Consider the following 18,884-nt stretch of genomic DNA (forward strand, 5'->3'; position numbering starts at 1 on the left):
TCACATCTTCAATTTATATTTATTTGTTTGATTTACTGTGGTTGGTACAACTTTTCAGTAGCCTTCTCCTTCAGTAGTTGTAATTATAATTTATGGTCTTGAGAAGATTACAACGTTAAAAAAAAGAACAACAATATCCATAACTAATCTAAATCCAACCCCTATCCCCAGCCTCTCCCTGTCTCCCTACGTCTCCTTGCTGCCACCACCTCCCCCATCCATCCTTTTCCCTCCGCCCTCTCCCCCAATACCTGTCTCCAATTCATCACATTCTCCCTCAACTCACTACACTCCACCAACAGATGGTGTAGAGACTCCCAACCCTCCCTACACAGCCTGCACCAACTCTTCTCATCTTCTATCCAATATCTGTTGGTCCTTGTTTCATTCCTACACCTAAACCTGGCTACCAACTTCCTCATCCTCCTCCATCATCAGGTACTTTGGTCGCTCCTCTACTACTATTTCATTGTATTTTGGATTCTACCTTCTTCAATAGTTGCTTGTATTAGTGTAGAAGGTTTCAATTACACTGCCCTCGGCCTGCCTATCGTTGGCTAGGTATACAATAGTTATTTGAATTAGTACAAAATAAAATCAGAAACTCATCAGAAATAAAACTGTGTTGCATCAGTGTACAATAATTACACTAGTCATTTTGCATTTGATATGTGATATATCAATTTATATGTATTTAATATGGTATATAGAATCCGAATTACCTTCCAATACACTTTCCAAATGTTCTAGTACGTTCTAGTAAGACTTTTGGCTTTTTAGGGTTTTTTTATTTTTTATTTTCAGTATTTCGCTATTTTTTTGTTTGAATCTTAATTTTCTATGATGTGGTGTAAGCGTAAAGGCCATTTTTTCAGACTGTCACTTCTGTATCGCAAACATTCCAGAGCATTCTAACAAAACTCGACATGAAATAAAGTATCCAAACATATCTTCAATGCATTTACCAACAATAAAGGGTTCCCTGTTCCTGATTGCACCATGCAAGCCACGGGACCTAACTCAACGTCAAGTGAATCAGAAGGTGCTCAACATGTAGAAGAGTCTCAATCTCCTGACACTTCGCCTCAGCTCTTCAATCAAAAGGAACTAAACGATTTGGTTTGTGATCTAAAACTTTCGAAAGTACAAGCTACTACAACTCATGGGATCAAGACTGCAACAACGGAACCTTCTAGCTCCAGGGATAAAAATTTGCTGTTTTAGATCAAGAGGTAGTTCCTTCGTTCAAGATTTTGACATGCAGAATTCAATGTGCGTCTATAGAGATATCAATGGTTTGATGATGCAGCTAGTTGTATAACATAACCCACGGGAGTGGCGACGTTTTATTAACTCCAGTAAAACGAGCTTTAAAGCAGACTACTGCATAATGGCAATACATTTTCATCGGAACCTTACACAGTAAACAAATAAGAAACTTATGAAACTATAGCTTCGCTGCTAGAGGCAATCAAATATAATATGGATCATGAATGGCAATTTAAAAGTTGTTGCACTCCTTACAGGTTTACAGAGTGGGTTCACGAAATATTGCTTGCTTTTTGTGCCTATGGGACAGCCGAGGCACTAGGAACCTGTAAGAAAATTATATGTTGCTGAAAAAGAAAATGTGAAAAACACTCAATTGGATAAGATCGACAAAATCGTTTTGCCTCCGCATCATATCAAGTTGGGCTGGGGGAAGAACTTTGTAAAAGCTTTAGATAAAGGAAGGCAAGCCTTCAAACATTTGAAAGAAAAGTTTCCCAAATTGAGTGAAGCAAAGCTGAAAGAAGATATATATGTTGAACTACAAATAAGAAAATTGTTGAAAGATCCAGTCTTTGATATCAAACTCACAAATATTGAATTAGCTGCTAGGTCATCTTTTAAAGCAGTTTTGAAGGGCTTTTTGGGTAACAGAAAAGATAATCCATCATGAATGATTTGTTGAACAGCTACAAGATTATTTCTTCCAGGAAAGTATAGGAGCTGTAAGCGACGAGCAGGGTGAATGCTTTTACGAAGACATCCTTACGATGGAACACCGTTATCAAAGTCACTGGAACACTACGATGATGGGCTACTACTGCTGGGATCTTGTCAGGGAGAGTGATGGAACGGCTAACAAATAAAGAACATCGTTGCCAATACCAAAGAAGATTAAAGTTGAAAATATGGTGCGATCTAATTTAGATATTCTATTAAGTTCTAAAATACTGATCGTCAAAATCGTCACAACTGATTTCAATCTTCACATTACGTAGCCTCTTAAAGACAAAACATACAATAGTTATATCTATTAGTATTAAAACTCCCAATTGCTCTGCCTCGGCCGCAAGCGAACTCGGCTACTACTGTTATCACAGAATGAATTGATTTCTTGGAAAATTTTTATGAAATTATCACTAGATATTAATGAAAGTATGTTCTTTCCAATAAACAAAGCCGTTTGGGAGTATCTCTTTTATTAGAAACTTACAAAGTCGTAAAAAATCGATTTCTTGGAATATTTTAATGGAAATTTCACCAATTATCAATGAATGTATGCTCTTTCCAATAAACAAACCCGTTTTGAAGTATCACGTTTAATTTTTGAAATATAAGTTTTTTAACTCATTCGAACTCTTTTTTCTTATTGGAAACTCTTTGAAACTTAAAAAATCGTGAAAAATTGATTTTTTGGAAACTCTTTATGAAATTATCCTAAATTATTATTGAAAGTATGTTCTTTCCAATAAACAAATCCATTTTGGAGTATCACGTTTAGTTTTTGAGATATAAGTTTTATAACTCCATCCACCTTTTTTGTTCTTGTTGGAAATTCTTTGAAACGTAAAAAAATCGTGAAAAATCGATTTCTTCGAAAATGTTTATGAAATTTTCACCAATTATCAATTAAAGTATTCGCTTTCCAATAGACAAACCCGCTTTGAAGTATCTCTTTTAGTTTTTAAGATATAAATTTTTTAACTTAATCGAATTTTTTTTCTTCTTAATGGAAATCATTACAAAATTAAAAAGTCGTGGAAAATCGATTTCTTGGAATATTTTAATGGAAATTTCACCAATTATTAATGAATGTATGCTCTTTCCAATAAACAAACCCGTTTTGAAGTATCACTATTAGTTTTTGAAATATAAGTTTTTTAACTCAATCCAATCCTTTTTTATTATTGGAAACTCTTTGAAACTTAAAAAAATCGTGAAAAATCGATTTCTTGGAAAATGTTTATGAAATTATCCTAAATTATTATTGAAAGTATGTTCTTTCCAATAAACAAATCCATTTTGGAGTATCACGTTTAGTTTTTGAGATATAAGTTTTATAACTCCATCCAACTTTTTTGTTCTTGTTGGAAATTCTTTGAAACGTAAAAAAATCGTGAAAAACCGATTTCTTCGAAAATGTTTATGAAATTTTCACCAATTATCAATTAAAGTATTCGCTTTCCAATAAACAAACCCGCTTTGAAGTATCTCTTTTAGTTCTTTAGATATAAATTTTTTAACTTAATCGAATTTTTTTCTTAATGGAAATCATTAGAGAATTAAAAAGTCGTGGAAAATCGATTTTTTGGAATATTTTAATGGCAATTTCACCAATTATCAATGAATGTATGCTCTTTCCAATAAACAAACCCGTTTTGGAGATTGTTTGGAAATTTTCACCAATTATCAATTTGGTCTTTATTGCTTATTACTTATTACTTGGTATTTGATTATTTGACTATTATTTGATAATAGCTGTATATAGTAGAAAAAAGCTAAGATGATATTGATGACGAAGTTATTCAGCTACAGAACAACTTTAATTTTAGACTTATGTGATGGGATAATATCGAGGAATCGTTTAAGTAAGAAGTATAAAATTTCTGACGTTTAAAGCATAATTAAAAAGAATAAATTAAAAAAATATAATTAATTTATTTCTATTGATATCTCTTACAATATTATAATCACTTAAAAAATTATGATCGTCTATAAAAATATTTATTACATTCTATTTAAATTTAAAAAGTTACATTTACATTGCTTATCGCAAAAAGAAAAACATGTAAACATTAATACTACATTTTGGAGAAGAATGTTTTAAAAATTAAATTAAAATTCTTAATATTTAGATAATCTCTCTCTATACCTTTTCAATTCATCTTTCATCGTTTCGGGTAAATCAGTTGTAAGTTGATCATCGAAATATTTTTCAATTTGATCTAATTCTTTCAAAAAGAATTCTTTATCAACTTTAGTTAATTCTTCCATGTTAGGTGGATTTTCTAATCCTTCTAAATTGATAGATCCAGGTTTTGGGACCCATCCAATCGGAGTTTCAACGGCGACATCTTCACCATTACACCTTCTCATGATCCAATCTAAAACTCTGGTGTTTTCTCCAAATCCGGGCCACATAAATTTACCGTTTGCGTCTTTTCTGAACCAATTTACGTGGAAAACTCTCGGCATTTTTCTTCCTTCTTTTTCCATGCTAACCCAATGTTCAATGTAATGGGCGAAATTATAACCGAAAAATGGTCTCATTGCGAAAGGATCGTGCATGATCATTTTTCCTTTATGTTCAGCTGCTGCGGTGGCTTCGCTTCTCATGGAGGCTCCTACTAAAACGGCATGTTTCCAATCTCTAGCTTCGTAAACTAAAGGAACTCCTTCTGGGCGTCTTCCTCCGAAGAGAATTGCAGAAATTGGAACACCCTCGGGGGATTCCCAAGATGGATCAATAATGGGACATTGAGCAGCTGGGGTACAAAATCGGGAATTTGGATGGGCTGCGTTTGATTGATGATCCCATTCTTTGTTTTTCCAATCGGTGATGGTGGTTTCTTTCAGATCAACTTCTTCTTCCATTCCTTCCCAGAAAACGCCTCCATTACTAGTTGAAGCAACGTTGGTGAAAATTGTGTTCTTTTTGATGGTTTCCATTGCAATTGGATTCGATTTGCTGTTGGTTCCGGGAGCTACTCCGAAAAATCCATTTTCTGGGTTAACAGCTTTTAAGATTCCATCTTTATCGAATCGCATCCACGCGATGTCATCACCAACGCATTCAACTTTGTAGCCTTTTAGAGATGGGGTCATCATGGCTAAATTCGTTTTGCCACAAGCCGAAGGAAACGCTGCTCCAAGATACATCTTTTCATTTTTGGGGTTTGTAAAGCCCATAATTAACATGTGTTCGGCTAACCATCCTTCTTTTTTAGCGATGGTTGAGCCGATTCTTAAAGCGAAGCATTTCTTCCCCAACAAAGAATTTCCACCGTATCCGCTTCCGTAAGATACGATTTCATTCGTTTCGGGTTTGTGTAAAATGATGGTTCTTTCTGGGTCGCATGGCCATAAAGGATTTTCGTGGACTCCGCTTTTTGGGGTTCCGACGCAATGGAGGCAACGGACGAAATCGTCATCGCCGAGTACTTTGAGAACTTCAGCTCCCATTCTGGTCATGATTCGCATCGAGAGTGCGACGTAGGGCGAATCGGTGAGTTGGATGCCGATTTTTGCAAGGGGGGAACCAACGGGGCCCATGGAAAATGGCAAAACGTACATGGTGCGACCCACCATGCAGTTGGTGAAACGTTCTTTTACGGCGATTTCCATGTCTTCGGGTGAAATCCAATTTCCTAAACTTGGGGTGACTCCTGATTTCGTTCTTGGTACGGAGGTGTATTTATCGGGGGTGCAGATGAAGGTTTTTGATTCAACGCGAGCTGTATCGGCCGGATTTGTTCTTACTAAGTAGCTGGAGATGAAATTTTTTTGTTAAATTTGGAAATATTAAAATTTTTTTTTGTAATTACCTATTTTGGTATTTATCGATTGGTTTGGCGACTCCATTTTCGACTAAAAGTTGAAGGAGTTGAGTGTTTTCTTCTTCGCTGCCGTCGCAAATGTAAAGTTGGGATGGTTTGCATAAATCGGCTGATTTTTCGATGAAGTTCCTAATTTTTGCGGAAAGCCCATCGAAGTTTCCTTTGATGTCTTCGAAACTGCGTGTTTTTCCACTTAAAACGTTGGTTTCGGCGCTTGTTAATACTTTATACTTCAACGAGTTCCTCTTTCTATTGTAACAAAAAAGGTGTTATTTTTTTGTGACTTAAATAAAATAATTTACTTACTCTTGGATGGTGACTGAGTGTTGAACCGAATATTTACCGTCAGGCATTTTGGAAATTATTAGTTTAGGTATAACTTTTATGATAAATCGTGTAAAACCCGAAGGTATACTTTAAATGAATTTTATCACACTTTGAAACGAAGCAATTTTTTCTATGATGTTTGGCTATTAAACGAAGAGTTTTATTCGCCAGGTTAACGAACGATTAACTGGACGTTTTTAAACGTTAATCGGAAGGTTCGTCTTATTGACTGAATGTGTAAGCGGTGGGTTCGCTTATATAGCACTCCGAAATGGAGGGGCGACAGCTAGACTATTCCAGACTATATCGTGGTGCGCTCTACAACCTACAAAATACGACATAATCTAAGTATTTTTTTAACATTTTAGATCAACAAAATTATCTTCATTCATTGTTGTAATTGAACTGTTGACGGAATTAAGGTGAAGATTCCCGAAGGAAAAAGAACGTCAGAGATAATTTTTTTGTTGTGGGTGTGTCAGTGATAAAATACAAAGTACGTTTCATTAAAAAAAGTTGTTTATCAGATAACATTTTGCGTATTATGTATTATATTAAATTGATTAATTGGATTTTTATTTTTATTTCAAGATGTATTGAACGATTGTATTTGATAAAGTTAGATACAATAACAGGATGTAGGCTTTAAGAGTTACTCATTTCCACTTTTTTTAAGGTATTGATTGCTTAAAGTTGGATTAGATTTAATCTTCACTCAATAAACAAATTTATTGAATCGTAGCATAAATAATAAAAATTTTTAGGTTGGTTAAACACTCAAACAATTTTAAGCTAAAATTGATAAAATTTCTTCTATTTCAAAACCTCAGAGATAAAATTTGCAACATTCCGATTCGAAGAATTGAAATAAATAGGATTTTCTTTGAACAAAAACATAACATTTATTTAAACTAAAAATATTAATGAGGGTAACAAAGAATTTTAAACCTTAGGGGTCAAGTTAACAGGTAAGCGAAGTCTTTGTGGTCAACAATCTCAAGAGTGAGTGGAAAAATACAAGAAACGATTACTTTTTCTTCGTTACTCAAGATAAATCACAAAGGAAAGTTAACCTAAAAATTATTTTTATCAAATTAACGTGAAAAGATTAAATTTTAAGAAAAGCTATTGTAATCACTTTTTATTTGATTCGTTATTTTTATGGTTATTTATTATTAAATGGAGAAAAAAAATTAAATAACAAATATAAATGATAATAAAGTTTGTTGGGTTAAGTTTTGAAGTATTTGAGACTAAATTTATACTAAATTTTGCACACAAACTATTAATAAATTTAATGTGAAGAAACTAGATGCTAAGCAAGAGATAACTTAATCTTGTATGCTCGCAATTAATATAAAAATATTCAATGTTTGATTTAAAATTTCTATCTCTATCTGGAAACATCGAATTCAACTTGGAAAAGAATCTTGCTAACACTGTCTCTCTCCCGCTCCGTCATCACAAACACAGAACATTGTCTAGCCTATGATGAGTCATTACAGTTTACGGTGCCACTGAACTATCTCTATCTGGCAACATTGAATTCAAATCGCAGCAATAGTGCACCGATACGATGAACAACAGTTACGGGGATTCACAAGCTTGCTAACACTGTCTCTCTCCCACCTCGCCATCAGAATCCCAGAACACTGTTTAGCCTATGATGCGTCATTGTAGTCTACGGTGCCAGTGAACTTGAATTAAAAGTGATTTATAACAGTACAATGATTTAATTTATTAGTAGCTAGTTTCGTAATGCAAAAAAAAAAGGTATTCATATATTATGATGACTACAACAGAAAGTGACAGAAAAAACCATTCGTGGTTGGCGGGCTAAACTAAACTGAAAAAAATAAGCAAATATTGAATGCAAAATGGCCAAAACTAGAAGATGACGTATTGAAATGGATTTAAGGACACTGTCTAAATGGCATTGGAATCAGAACTTAGAATAGAACTTAAAGAGGAATAAAAGAATAATTCCAATTGTGAATATGAGTTAAATAAGCCTTTGTATAGTTGCTTGGCAATGCATGTTACCATTGTTGCTGCTTATAGCTTGTTTATTAGATTTTATTATTAGTTCGCGATTCATAAGTTTTTGGCTTATCGCAATTGTTCAGAATTAGCATAAAATGTCTCTCAGATTAGCTGTACGATCTTTGCCGGCCCACTTTGACGCCTTCGCTATGTCGGTGCTGCTCAAGTATGACATTTTCGCCCTGACAGAGACATGGCTCTCTGATGATTACAGAATTAACACTTATCATGTAACTTCTTATGATCTCTTCGTTTGTAATCGCAATCTCGGACCAAGTAAGGTGTCATATTTTAACTCTGGAAACATCGAATATCTGTGGGTGGCGTTTATGCATAAAAGTGTATCTTTTACGATTGGTGTGGTTTATCGGCAGCCGCGGGGGGGATTTTGATGGGTTTCTGGAGGAGTTTGAGGCGGTGATGGCGGATATGTCTTTCAAGTATGATAAATTATTTTGTACTGGAGACTTCAATTTGGATTATTTGGCTCTCGGCGACAGCCGTGTGATGCGTTTTACCGAAGTATTAGAATCGCCCAATTACATCAAATCATCGACTCTCCCACTCGCATTACACAGACAAGTGTTACTCTACTTGATTTTATCATTACCAATGAGGAAACTGAGTTGAAATCTCACGGAACCTCCGATTTGGGGACATCTCTGACCATTACTGCGTTTATTGTGAATTCCAATTCCCAGTGAATCGTTTAATAATCTGAATTTCGAACTGCTGATGGCGGATTTCTATAGTATTCACTGGTATCTGATTTACGACATGTGCGATGTAAATGTTAAACTGTGGTTTTTCAACTCTAATATTTTGCGCCTTCTTGATAAGTATTGTCCACAGAGGGAATTTGTCTCCAAGCGACCGCCCACACATTGGATCACTTATACTATTAAATGCATGATGAGACTGAGAGACGCGGCCTTGAAACGTTATCGGAGATCTGGAAGAGCTTCGCATCATGAGTACTATAAGTCACTAAGGAATGAAACCACCAAAGCTGTCAGCAACCAGTTTAAGTACCCATTTTAAGTACCAGTGTGACAGACATCATAATAACAAAAAGCGTCTTTGGTCAGAAATCAAAAATTTAGTATTTCAAAGAAGGAGTATACAACGTTACCTCCTGCTCTGATAGACCCGAACCTTCTTAACTCTGAGTTTGTCTTGCCTCAGCCTCAATTACCGATACGACATGATCATTGAGCACTACCGCTCTAATCCCTTGATTTCACCCGATCAGAGGATGCGTTTCGAGCACGTTTCCGAGGTTGAGGTGCTGATGGACTGAACTCAAAATGTCTGGGTGTGTTTTTCCCGGTGGCCGTTGAATATGTTACTCATGTCTTTAATGAGCGCATAGATACTTGCACTTTTCCTGAAGCATGGAAGGAGTCACTTGTGATGTCCATATTGAAAAGAAACCCAGCGCAGGATGTAAAGGATTTGAGACCGATCAGCATTCTACTTACTTTAGCGAAGATATTTGAGAAATTGTTGGAGACTCAGCTCCATTAACACTTTTAACTTGTTGCCTCGCTATCAGTCAGGTTTTATACCAGGATATGGATGTGCCACCGCGGTGACTTGCGTGATTGATGATATTGTTTAAGAACTTACAGCTCTTGTACTTCTGGATTTCGGTATGGTTTCCCATAGAATACTCTTGGCTATACTTGTGGCAATGGGTTTGAACACTCTTTTTCAAGATGATTGATTTACTTTCACTAAGAATTCATTTTCTTGAGAATCAAGAATATTTGTATACTTGCTTTGAGAATATGTGGTTTTTCTTCACTCAACAAAATGATCTTCTTGTGGATATACAAGAATATGATAAGCTTGTGCCAAGAGTAATAATCTTCGTTCAAGAATATATTTCTCTCAATGTGGGGTTTGTTATCAGAATAAGTATAAACTTTACTAATTTTACCAGCATTAAATCCCTTTATATGGCATTTTTTAATAGTGTGTTATCCTATGGTTCCATAGTGTGGAATCCTATGTACGCTATCTATTGTGATCGCATCTGGCATATACATATCATCCTCCTGTTTTTTCTTTCTTAGTATGTACTTTACTGTATTGAATTGTTCTTAATGAGGATGCTTTGCTGGAGATGTTCTCCCTGTTTCTGTCGCAAATCTCAGAAAATACCACATCGCTTTATGATTCAACATCGAAAGAAAACCAGTGTGGAACTAATCCAAATAACGAATATGGACGAAACTCCTCTGACATTTGACGTGCCGAGTAGCAGAATTGTTGCCATAAAGGGTGCAAAACTTTAACTATAAAAACAAGTGGACATGAAAAAATACATTACACTGTATTAACCTTTCATGTTGTGCTGGCGGTACTAAACTTAATCCAATGGTCATTTGGATAATCATTACAAAATGGTAAAAATGTAACTTTTTTAAAAAATACTTAAAAATTAAGGTAGGTTTTAGAATCGGTAAAATATGGTACCTCCTTTTATTTGTTCAATAACTTTCCAGATCAGATATGAATACAATATCTTCTTGAACGCAATTAATACCATATCAATTCAAACCTGGTTAACAAATTGCAACGATCTCGTCTAAATTTATGCTGGTTGGATGACTTCCAGATGATCTCTGTGTGCAGAAAGTCTAAAAGTTGACAGGCACAATACTGACAAAGCTATGAATGATATTAAGGTGTGTCAGACAAGAGAGAGCGTGAGAGAGAGTGAGAGAGGTTAGAAACGTCAAGAACGATGTTAAAGTCTTGAACAATGATGGATGTGGAAACCGATTTTGAGAGGTGCTCGATAAAATGATCGTTGTTTGGTATTGTTTGATTAATTGAACAATTGTTGAATTAATTGAAGTTAATGTAGAGGCAGCTTGAATTACCGAATCTTAATGCGTAGAACCCGGATGACGTAGTCAACCTCAACAGGTCGCAGCAGCAGCGGCAGCAATGGCTTGGTAACTCCCGGAGACAACCGCGATATGAGCAACAACAGCAGTTACCATATCCGACGCCCTCTGCTATAACGTATCATATAAAAAAGGAAATCTTGATAAGGCGATTGATCTCTTCTAAATTAATTATTATAGATCTTATACAAATTTAGTGTCATACAAAATGTAGGAGTTATCTTTTCCCAGAAAGCAGATCGAACGACAATAGATTTCAGTGTATCGTAAGCTGAACTGGTGGATCACTCTTTTTATGGTTTCATTAGAGACGTAGAAAGATGCGTTGTCGATGGTTTGCAAAACTTTGTTGTGAAATGCTGAACGATTGCTATGTTGGAAGCACTGGTAGCACCCTATAATTGTGTTCTGTAAGTCCACAGTGGTTCCAGAATTGTTTTGTATATCAATATTTTGTCATAGCGAATGATACAGTAGATTTTACGTAACTTTACACCTAGTTGCTTGCTTTTAGAGAAAATATGTTTCTCCCATGTGTCTATCGAGGTGCATATTTCGGTATTTGGCATCTTATGAGTGCAAGATTTTCCACGCATAATAAAGGTAACATGTTTGGATTTAAGTTGATTGGCGATGATTCGCAACGTTTTCATCCACACCAGAATTATATTTAAATTATGTTGTAGTCGAAGACTTAGGTAGCGACCTTATGGGTCTATACAAAGGTGATTTCTTCTGGCTATTTTAAATCGTAATGATTTAATTGTTTTTCTTTCATATTTGGTTGCTCTGGGCATCTTCTGGTGGTAGTGGCTACTCCTGGCATGTATCTTCGTTTATAGAAATCGTTTCTTGTTGCAATATTCTGCAACTGCTGACTGTTCTTTTTTTCCAACGCTGTTTCGATGTGCAGTTATAATTTTAATGGTTAATCTAGCAACATTAGGTTTTCTCTGTTTTTCTTCATTTAAAATCTGTGAATCAATCTGTGAAAGACAAATCAAAGCGAGTTTCTGCTTTACATTTCTTTATATCGAATCATTTAATAATGCAGAAATCAATATCATCAGCATTTTTTATATCAGTCGGCCAGTATGTTGGTACACCATCAAATATTTGCTGCAGGTTATTTCTTTTCATAGTATTAACTAATTCTCTTCCTTTTGGTGTTGTATCTTGAACCCCATGTTGGGTGTCTTGCGTTGTGATCTCCTCCTGCAAAAAATTTCTTGCCCAATGCGTTGAAGAACATCACATAGTGTTGCTTTTTGTTATTACGAAATAGCTCTCGAGAGTGTTGTTGGAGGCCACTGGAGTTCTAAAAAGTTATCTTATATTTGGGTTGAATTAAGTTGATTGGTGATGATGGTAAGTAAGGTCGAAGTTTAACATATTTGCTCCATGAGTTTGGTAATCATTTCTTCAGGCTCACAGGCTTAGCCATGTTGTTGGGTGTTAGCTGACATCATTTGATTAGCGAGTGCTTGAGCATATGATACTCCATGTTGAATGTGTCGTATTGGAGTGAGTTGGAATTGATGCATGTTATCAACGTAAAACATAGGCAGAGGCACCTAAAAACTAACTGTGATTTATGTATTATTATTATCCATCTCTATCGTTTTAGCTTTACTTTCTGCAATGAAACGAGCATTCAACTTCAATGAGGAAATATTTATGTTTAGACATGGTGGTAGGCCATAAAAGTGTGTCCAACTTTTAGACAATGATTTATTATATTGGAAACTTTTCTGTAACTTTATGACTTCACCATGAGAAGTCATAACGTGATGATCGTCGTTTTTCTTAATAAATATATTGGGCAGAATGAATCAACCCTAACAGATTTTTGGATCATATATTCGTTAGTTGCGGAATAAATATTGACAAACAATTTGTAGACAGAACAAAGGTGATTTTAATGTTTTGTTTTATAAATACATAAATTTAGTATCAAATCTTGTTTGGGTTAATTTGGAGGCTTGCCCAATGCGTAGTTTTTATCAACAAGGAAGTCAAGGTGAATACTTTGGACTGGATCTAAATCGATCACATGTTTTATCTCTTTTTTTTTTCGACACTCACTTGAATATAATGAATTCGTTAAACTCGTTCAAACTGGCCGTTTTTTATTGATATTTCAATAAGATCGTATCGCAAAGTTTTGTTCGTTACAATTATTCCTCGATCTTTGAGCCCACTCATATCAAATTTTTTATCTCAATTATTTTTATGTGTAAAGACAAATCCTCGAAAAAAAATGTAATTAATTACATTTACATTTTACATTTTATCAATTTCTATAATTAGAAATCGAGTTATTTTTTTTTATTGGTCCATTTTGTTCCCGATCTTTATGTTGTAAATTTTATTTTTAACGATAAAATTATAATCGATTAACCTTTGGCGTGAGAGAGTGGTGTGACTGTGAGTTGGTAACGGAGAATATTCCGGAGGTCTTTTCGCGATTGGTCGATTTCTGTGGGTGTTGTCTTGTTAGTTGCCAAGTTGTTATGAGTTCCCGTTCACTGGACTTTAGTACGACACGGATTGATTGCAAAACCTTGACTTCTACATATGTACTTATTTGCAACAACAACATCTCTTTCAACATAAATAACAACAACTAATTTTTTATGATGCAATAAGAACAAATGTGGAAGAAGTTTATTTCTTAAATTCATAGGAATTAAGAAAAAATATTAAATTAATATATTATACAGTAAAAACGCGATATAACGGATCTCCTTAGAACGAATTTCGAATATAACGAAGTTATTCTATTCCATGTTCGTAGATAATCTCGGGTTATTCCCCGAATGTTTCTAGTTCTAGGTGTAGTGTTAGTTCTAATACTGGTGTTAGTCCTAGTTTTAGTTGTTATTCAGCATTAGATTGTTGTATATTTTTATTGAACTAAAAGTAACGAATTTGTATATGTCGCAGGCAAATGGTTGTTTCAGGTAAATAGCTTTTTCCTAGTCAGATACTATCTGCATAGGCAAATAGTTTTATTCCATTTATTTCAGTCTAAATTCTACTTTCCTAGGCAAATAGCATATGGCTAAAATATTTTCAGGCAAATGAGGTGTACTTGTTTCAAAAATAAGATGATGTGCAATAGTAGATGCCATTCCAGCAACAATTGTCAAAACAAATTTTAGTATTTAGTATTTAAGTCTTCAAGAAATAAATCGTTTATTTGTATTTTTATTAAACGTAATAAAAGTATATGAAATGATTATGCTTTTCTTTGAAAATGATACGCAAATAATTAGACTCGTTTGACACTCATTAGTGACTTTAATTTAAGAAAAGTAGGTTGATAACGATAGGAACAAGTACCTACTCAATATTGCATTGTTGTATCGAAAACATGGTGTTTGCCTAAAACAAGCTTAGACAGATACTATTTGTCTGATCCAATAGTATTTGCCTGGACATTTAAAGATAAAACTGTAACGAACTACTTTTTGCCTAGCCAGACAGTATCTGACTAGGAAAAAGCTATCTATCTGAAATAACCATTTGCCTGCGACATATCGCTTATTAAATACAAAAAGGCCATAAATCTAAATTTACATTTTATACAAAAAGGCATACCAAAATTTGAAACATGACATTTGGATCACATTTTTGCAATTAAACGATTTTGAGATTTATTTTTAATGTGGCCCTTTTGTATTTAAGGAACGACATACATTAAAATTATTCATAAAAACAGTGCAAGTTAAAAATTGTTCATATAATGGACTAGTGATGGAACGGATAGTGATTTTGCGAAAAGCCGGATACGGTATATTCGGCATCCCCTTCCGGTTATCCGGCATATCTATTCGGCCATTATGGTTATAATTTCTGGTGCATTCAGCGATTTTTCTTGCTGCATTAAAAAGAGGATACTTTAATTAATAATTGGTGATATTTCCAAAAGGAAATATTGTTTTCTCAAAAACTAAAAGTTATTTTTCAAAACGTGATGGTTCGTTGGAAAGAGGACACTCTTATTAACACTTTGGGAAATTTTTGTACTCATATTCCAAGAAATGGATTTTGTACGAATTTTTAAAACTTAATCAGCGAAAATTGCAACATTCGAAAAAATAGTCGATCATTTCAAAAATTTATTTCTTGAAAACTAAAAGCGATTTTTCAAAACGGCTTGTTGCATTAAAAAGAGGATACTCTAATTAATAATTGGTGATATTGCCACAAGGATCTTTCAAGAAATAAATTTTGTAGCGAATTTTGAAAATTATCGATGAAAATTGCAACATCGAAAATTCAAATATTGTTTTCTCAAAAAGTAACAGTTATTTTTCAAAACGGGTTGGTTCATTGGAAAGAGGACACTCTTATTAACACTTTGGGAAATTTTCATACTCATATTCCAAGAAATGGATTTTGTACGAATTTTTAAAACTTAATCAACGAAAATTGCAACATTCGAAAAAATAGACGATCATTTCAAAAATTTATTTCTTGAAAACTAAAAGCGATTTTTCAAAACGGCTTGTTGCATTAAAAAGAGGATACTTTAATTAATAATTGGTGATATTGCCACAAGGATCTTTCAAGAAATAAATTTTATAGCGAATTTTGAAAATTATCGATGAAAATTGCAACATCGAAAATTCAAATATTGTTTTCTCAAAAACTAAAAGTTATTTTTCAAAACGGGTTGGTTCATTGGAAAGAGGATACTCTTATTAACACTTTGGGAAATTTTCATACTCATATTCCAAGAAATAGATTTTGTACGAATTTTTAAAACTTAATCAGCGAAAATTGCAACATTCGAAAAAATAGTCGATCATTTCAAAAATTTATTTCTTGAAAACTAAAAGCGATTTTTCAAAACGGCTTGTTGCATTAAAAAGAGGATACTCTAATTAATAATTGGTGATATTGCCACAAGGATCTTTCAAGAAATAAATTTTATAGCGAATTTTGAAAATTATTGATGAAAATTGCAACATCGAAAATTCAAATATTGTTTTCTCAAAAACTAAGTTATTTTTCAAAATGGGTTGGTTCATTGGAAAGAGGACACTCTTATTAACACTTTGGGAAATTTTCATACTCATATTCCAAGAAATGGATTTTGTACGAATTTTTAAAACTTAATCAGCGAAAATTGCAACATTCGAAAAAATAGTCGATCATTTCAAAAATTTATTTCTTGAAAACTAAAAGCGATTTTTCAAAACGGCTTGTTGCATTAAAAAGAGGATACTCTAATTAATAAATTGGTGATATTGCCACAAGGATCTTTCAAGAAATAAATTTTATAGCGAATTTTGAAAATTATCGATGAAAATTGCAACATCGAAAATTCAAATATTGTTTTCTCAAAAAACTAAAAGTTATTTTTCAAAACGGGTTGGTTCATTGGAAAGAGGACACTCTTATTAACACTTTGGAAAATTTTCATACTCATATTCCAAGAAATGGATTTTGTACGAATTTTTAAAACTTAATCAGCGAAAATTGCAACATTCGAAAAAATAGTCGATCATTTCAAAAATTTATTTCTTGAAAACTAAAAGCGATTTTTCAAAACGGCTTGTTGCATTAAAAAGAGGATACTCTAATTAATAAATTGGTGATATTGCCACAAGGATCTTTCAAGAAATAAATTTTATAGCGAATTTTGAAAATTATCGATGAAAATTGCAACATCGAAAATTCAAATATTGTTTTCTCAAAAAACTAAAAGTTATTTTTCAAAACGTGATGGTTCGTTGGAAAGAGGACACTCTTATTAACACTTTGGGAAATTTTCATATTCATATTCCAAGAAATTAATTTTATACGAATTTTTAAAAGCGAATGAAAAAGGTTTTGGAGCTGATCAACACCATCAGGAGAGGAAATCTTGGACATATTATGAAAATCAGATACAAATATCGCTTTCTGAAATCCATCCTACAAGGGAAAGTGTATGTTAGAGGATGACCGGGAGAAGAAGGATGTTTTCAAAAATTACCACCATATTATTCAGAGCAGCCGTGAATAAAGTTATCATATACAGGATGACAATTCTGATATTCAGGCCAATATTATAAGTATTATGGCTGTTTCACGCCATAAAATCGCTTATACTCTATTTTTTAACTCGGAGGAGTAAAATGAAAAGTCACGTTTACACAGTGTAATTTCTCAAAGCTATTTTTTGATGGGAGTTTTAAAACCAGAGAGTATTTTAAGTAAACTGTAGTTACGATTTTAATTACTTATTTGTTTAAACATAATAAAAACCAGGACGGACTACTATTTACTTTGTCCTACATAAAATGCAACATGTCAATATACAGTGCCTCGCAAAAGTATTCGGGAATCAGTTTATGGGACAGGAGAGTAACAACAACTTTCTTTAGTTTTCATTTAAAACAAAAACTTTATCAATATTATTTCATAGTGGAATAAACTTTTATTGAAACGTAAAAACTAAACTTTTTCTCAACATAAATACAAAAAAAATAGCAGTTTAACTAAATAATGAGGTTGAATCAGGTCGCAAAAGTATTCGTTAAAAAATAAACTAGTTCAGTAAAACTTTTTTTTTATTAATTAATATCGAGTAGCATATCCTTTCATTTTAATAACTTCTCTTAATCTGTTCTGCATCGAAAACACTAGTTTTCGTGTTCTCTCGGCTGATATTTTTTCCCATTCTTTGACTATTGCTGTTTTAAGTCTATCTTTTGATGTAATTCTATGTTTTCGGATGGCACGCTCCAAATCTGCCCACAAGTGCTCAATCGGATTAAGGTCCGGGGACTGAGGCGGTGTTCCTAAAACACTTGGGGTGTTGTACAAAATCCAAAGTTTTGTATTTTGGGCTATATGTTTCGGGTCGTTGTCTTGTTGAAAGATGTAACGACCCGAAAGTCCGAGTTTATTGGCGCTAGCGTTCAAATTGTGTTTTAATATTTGGATGTAGAGCCGGTGATCCATTTTATCAGTAATGAATTGCATGTTTCCGACGCCATTTGCACTCATACAGCCCCACAACATTACATTACCACCCCCGTGTTTAACCGAACATACTGTATTTTTATGGTGCATTTCGGTATTCACTTTTCGCCAAACTTTATTACCACAATCTGGCCCAAAAATGTTAAATTTGGTTTCATCGCTAAAGATTACTTTTGACCAAAACTCGGTGCCCATAGTTTACGTATTTTCTTGCAAACTCCAAACGCTTCCTCCAATTTTTCTCACTTATAAGCGGCTTTATACGTGGAGTACGTCCATTGTAACCAGCAGCTCTAAGAGTTCGTCGCACAGTTTCATCACTGACATGGATTCCACTGTACTCGGCGAGACTTCGATTAATTTCTGGCGCAGAAGTACGTGGCTGTTCCTTAATTTTTCTAATAATAACAGCTTTATCACGAGCCTTAAGTTTTGCAGGCCTTCCCGATCGCTGTCCCAACTGAAGCGAATTCCTTTGCAAAATGCTATGGATAGCTGACACTCTTCTATTTGTTGCGTTTAATATCTCTTGCAACGTTTTACCTTCCCTTCGCAGATTGAATATTATTTTTCTTTCCTCAAACGTGGTCTCTTTTGATTTTCTTCCCATTTTTTATACCATTCTCCGTATTTAATTAAATCAAAAATGATTCACCAAAACTTTACATTCAGATTGAATAGGTAACCTCCAGCAATGCGTGTTTGTCTGCTAATGTAGTGTAATGTAGTAGAATTTTAGAAAAAAACCTACATAGCCTACTGTGTTTTAAATTTCCGAATACTTTTGTGA

The 18,884-nt window shown here is 33.9% G+C and overlaps 1 protein-coding gene across 1 annotated transcript; it reads right to left on the reverse strand.

Moving 5' to 3' along the window:
* Nucleotides 1-3,977: 3,977 nt before the first annotated feature.
* Nucleotides 3,978-6,383, reverse strand: LOC111417673 (phosphoenolpyruvate carboxykinase [GTP]-like). Its single transcript, XM_023050024.2, has 3 exons — nt 6,132-6,383; nt 5,814-6,074; nt 3,978-5,755 (listed from the first exon to the last, which is right to left on the reverse strand). The coding sequence occupies exons 1-3, from the start codon at nt 6,176-6,178 to the stop codon at nt 4,114-4,116; spliced, it is 1,950 nt and encodes a 649-aa protein (XP_022905792.2). The 5' UTR covers nt 6,179-6,383; the 3' UTR covers nt 3,978-4,113.
* Nucleotides 6,384-18,884: the final 12,501 nt, after the last annotated feature.

The sequence above is a fragment of the Onthophagus taurus genome, chromosome 7 (genome assembly GCF_036711975.1).
Source record: "Onthophagus taurus isolate NC chromosome 7, IU_Otau_3.0, whole genome shotgun sequence".
NCBI lineage: Eukaryota > Metazoa > Arthropoda > Insecta > Coleoptera > Scarabaeidae > Onthophagus > Onthophagus taurus.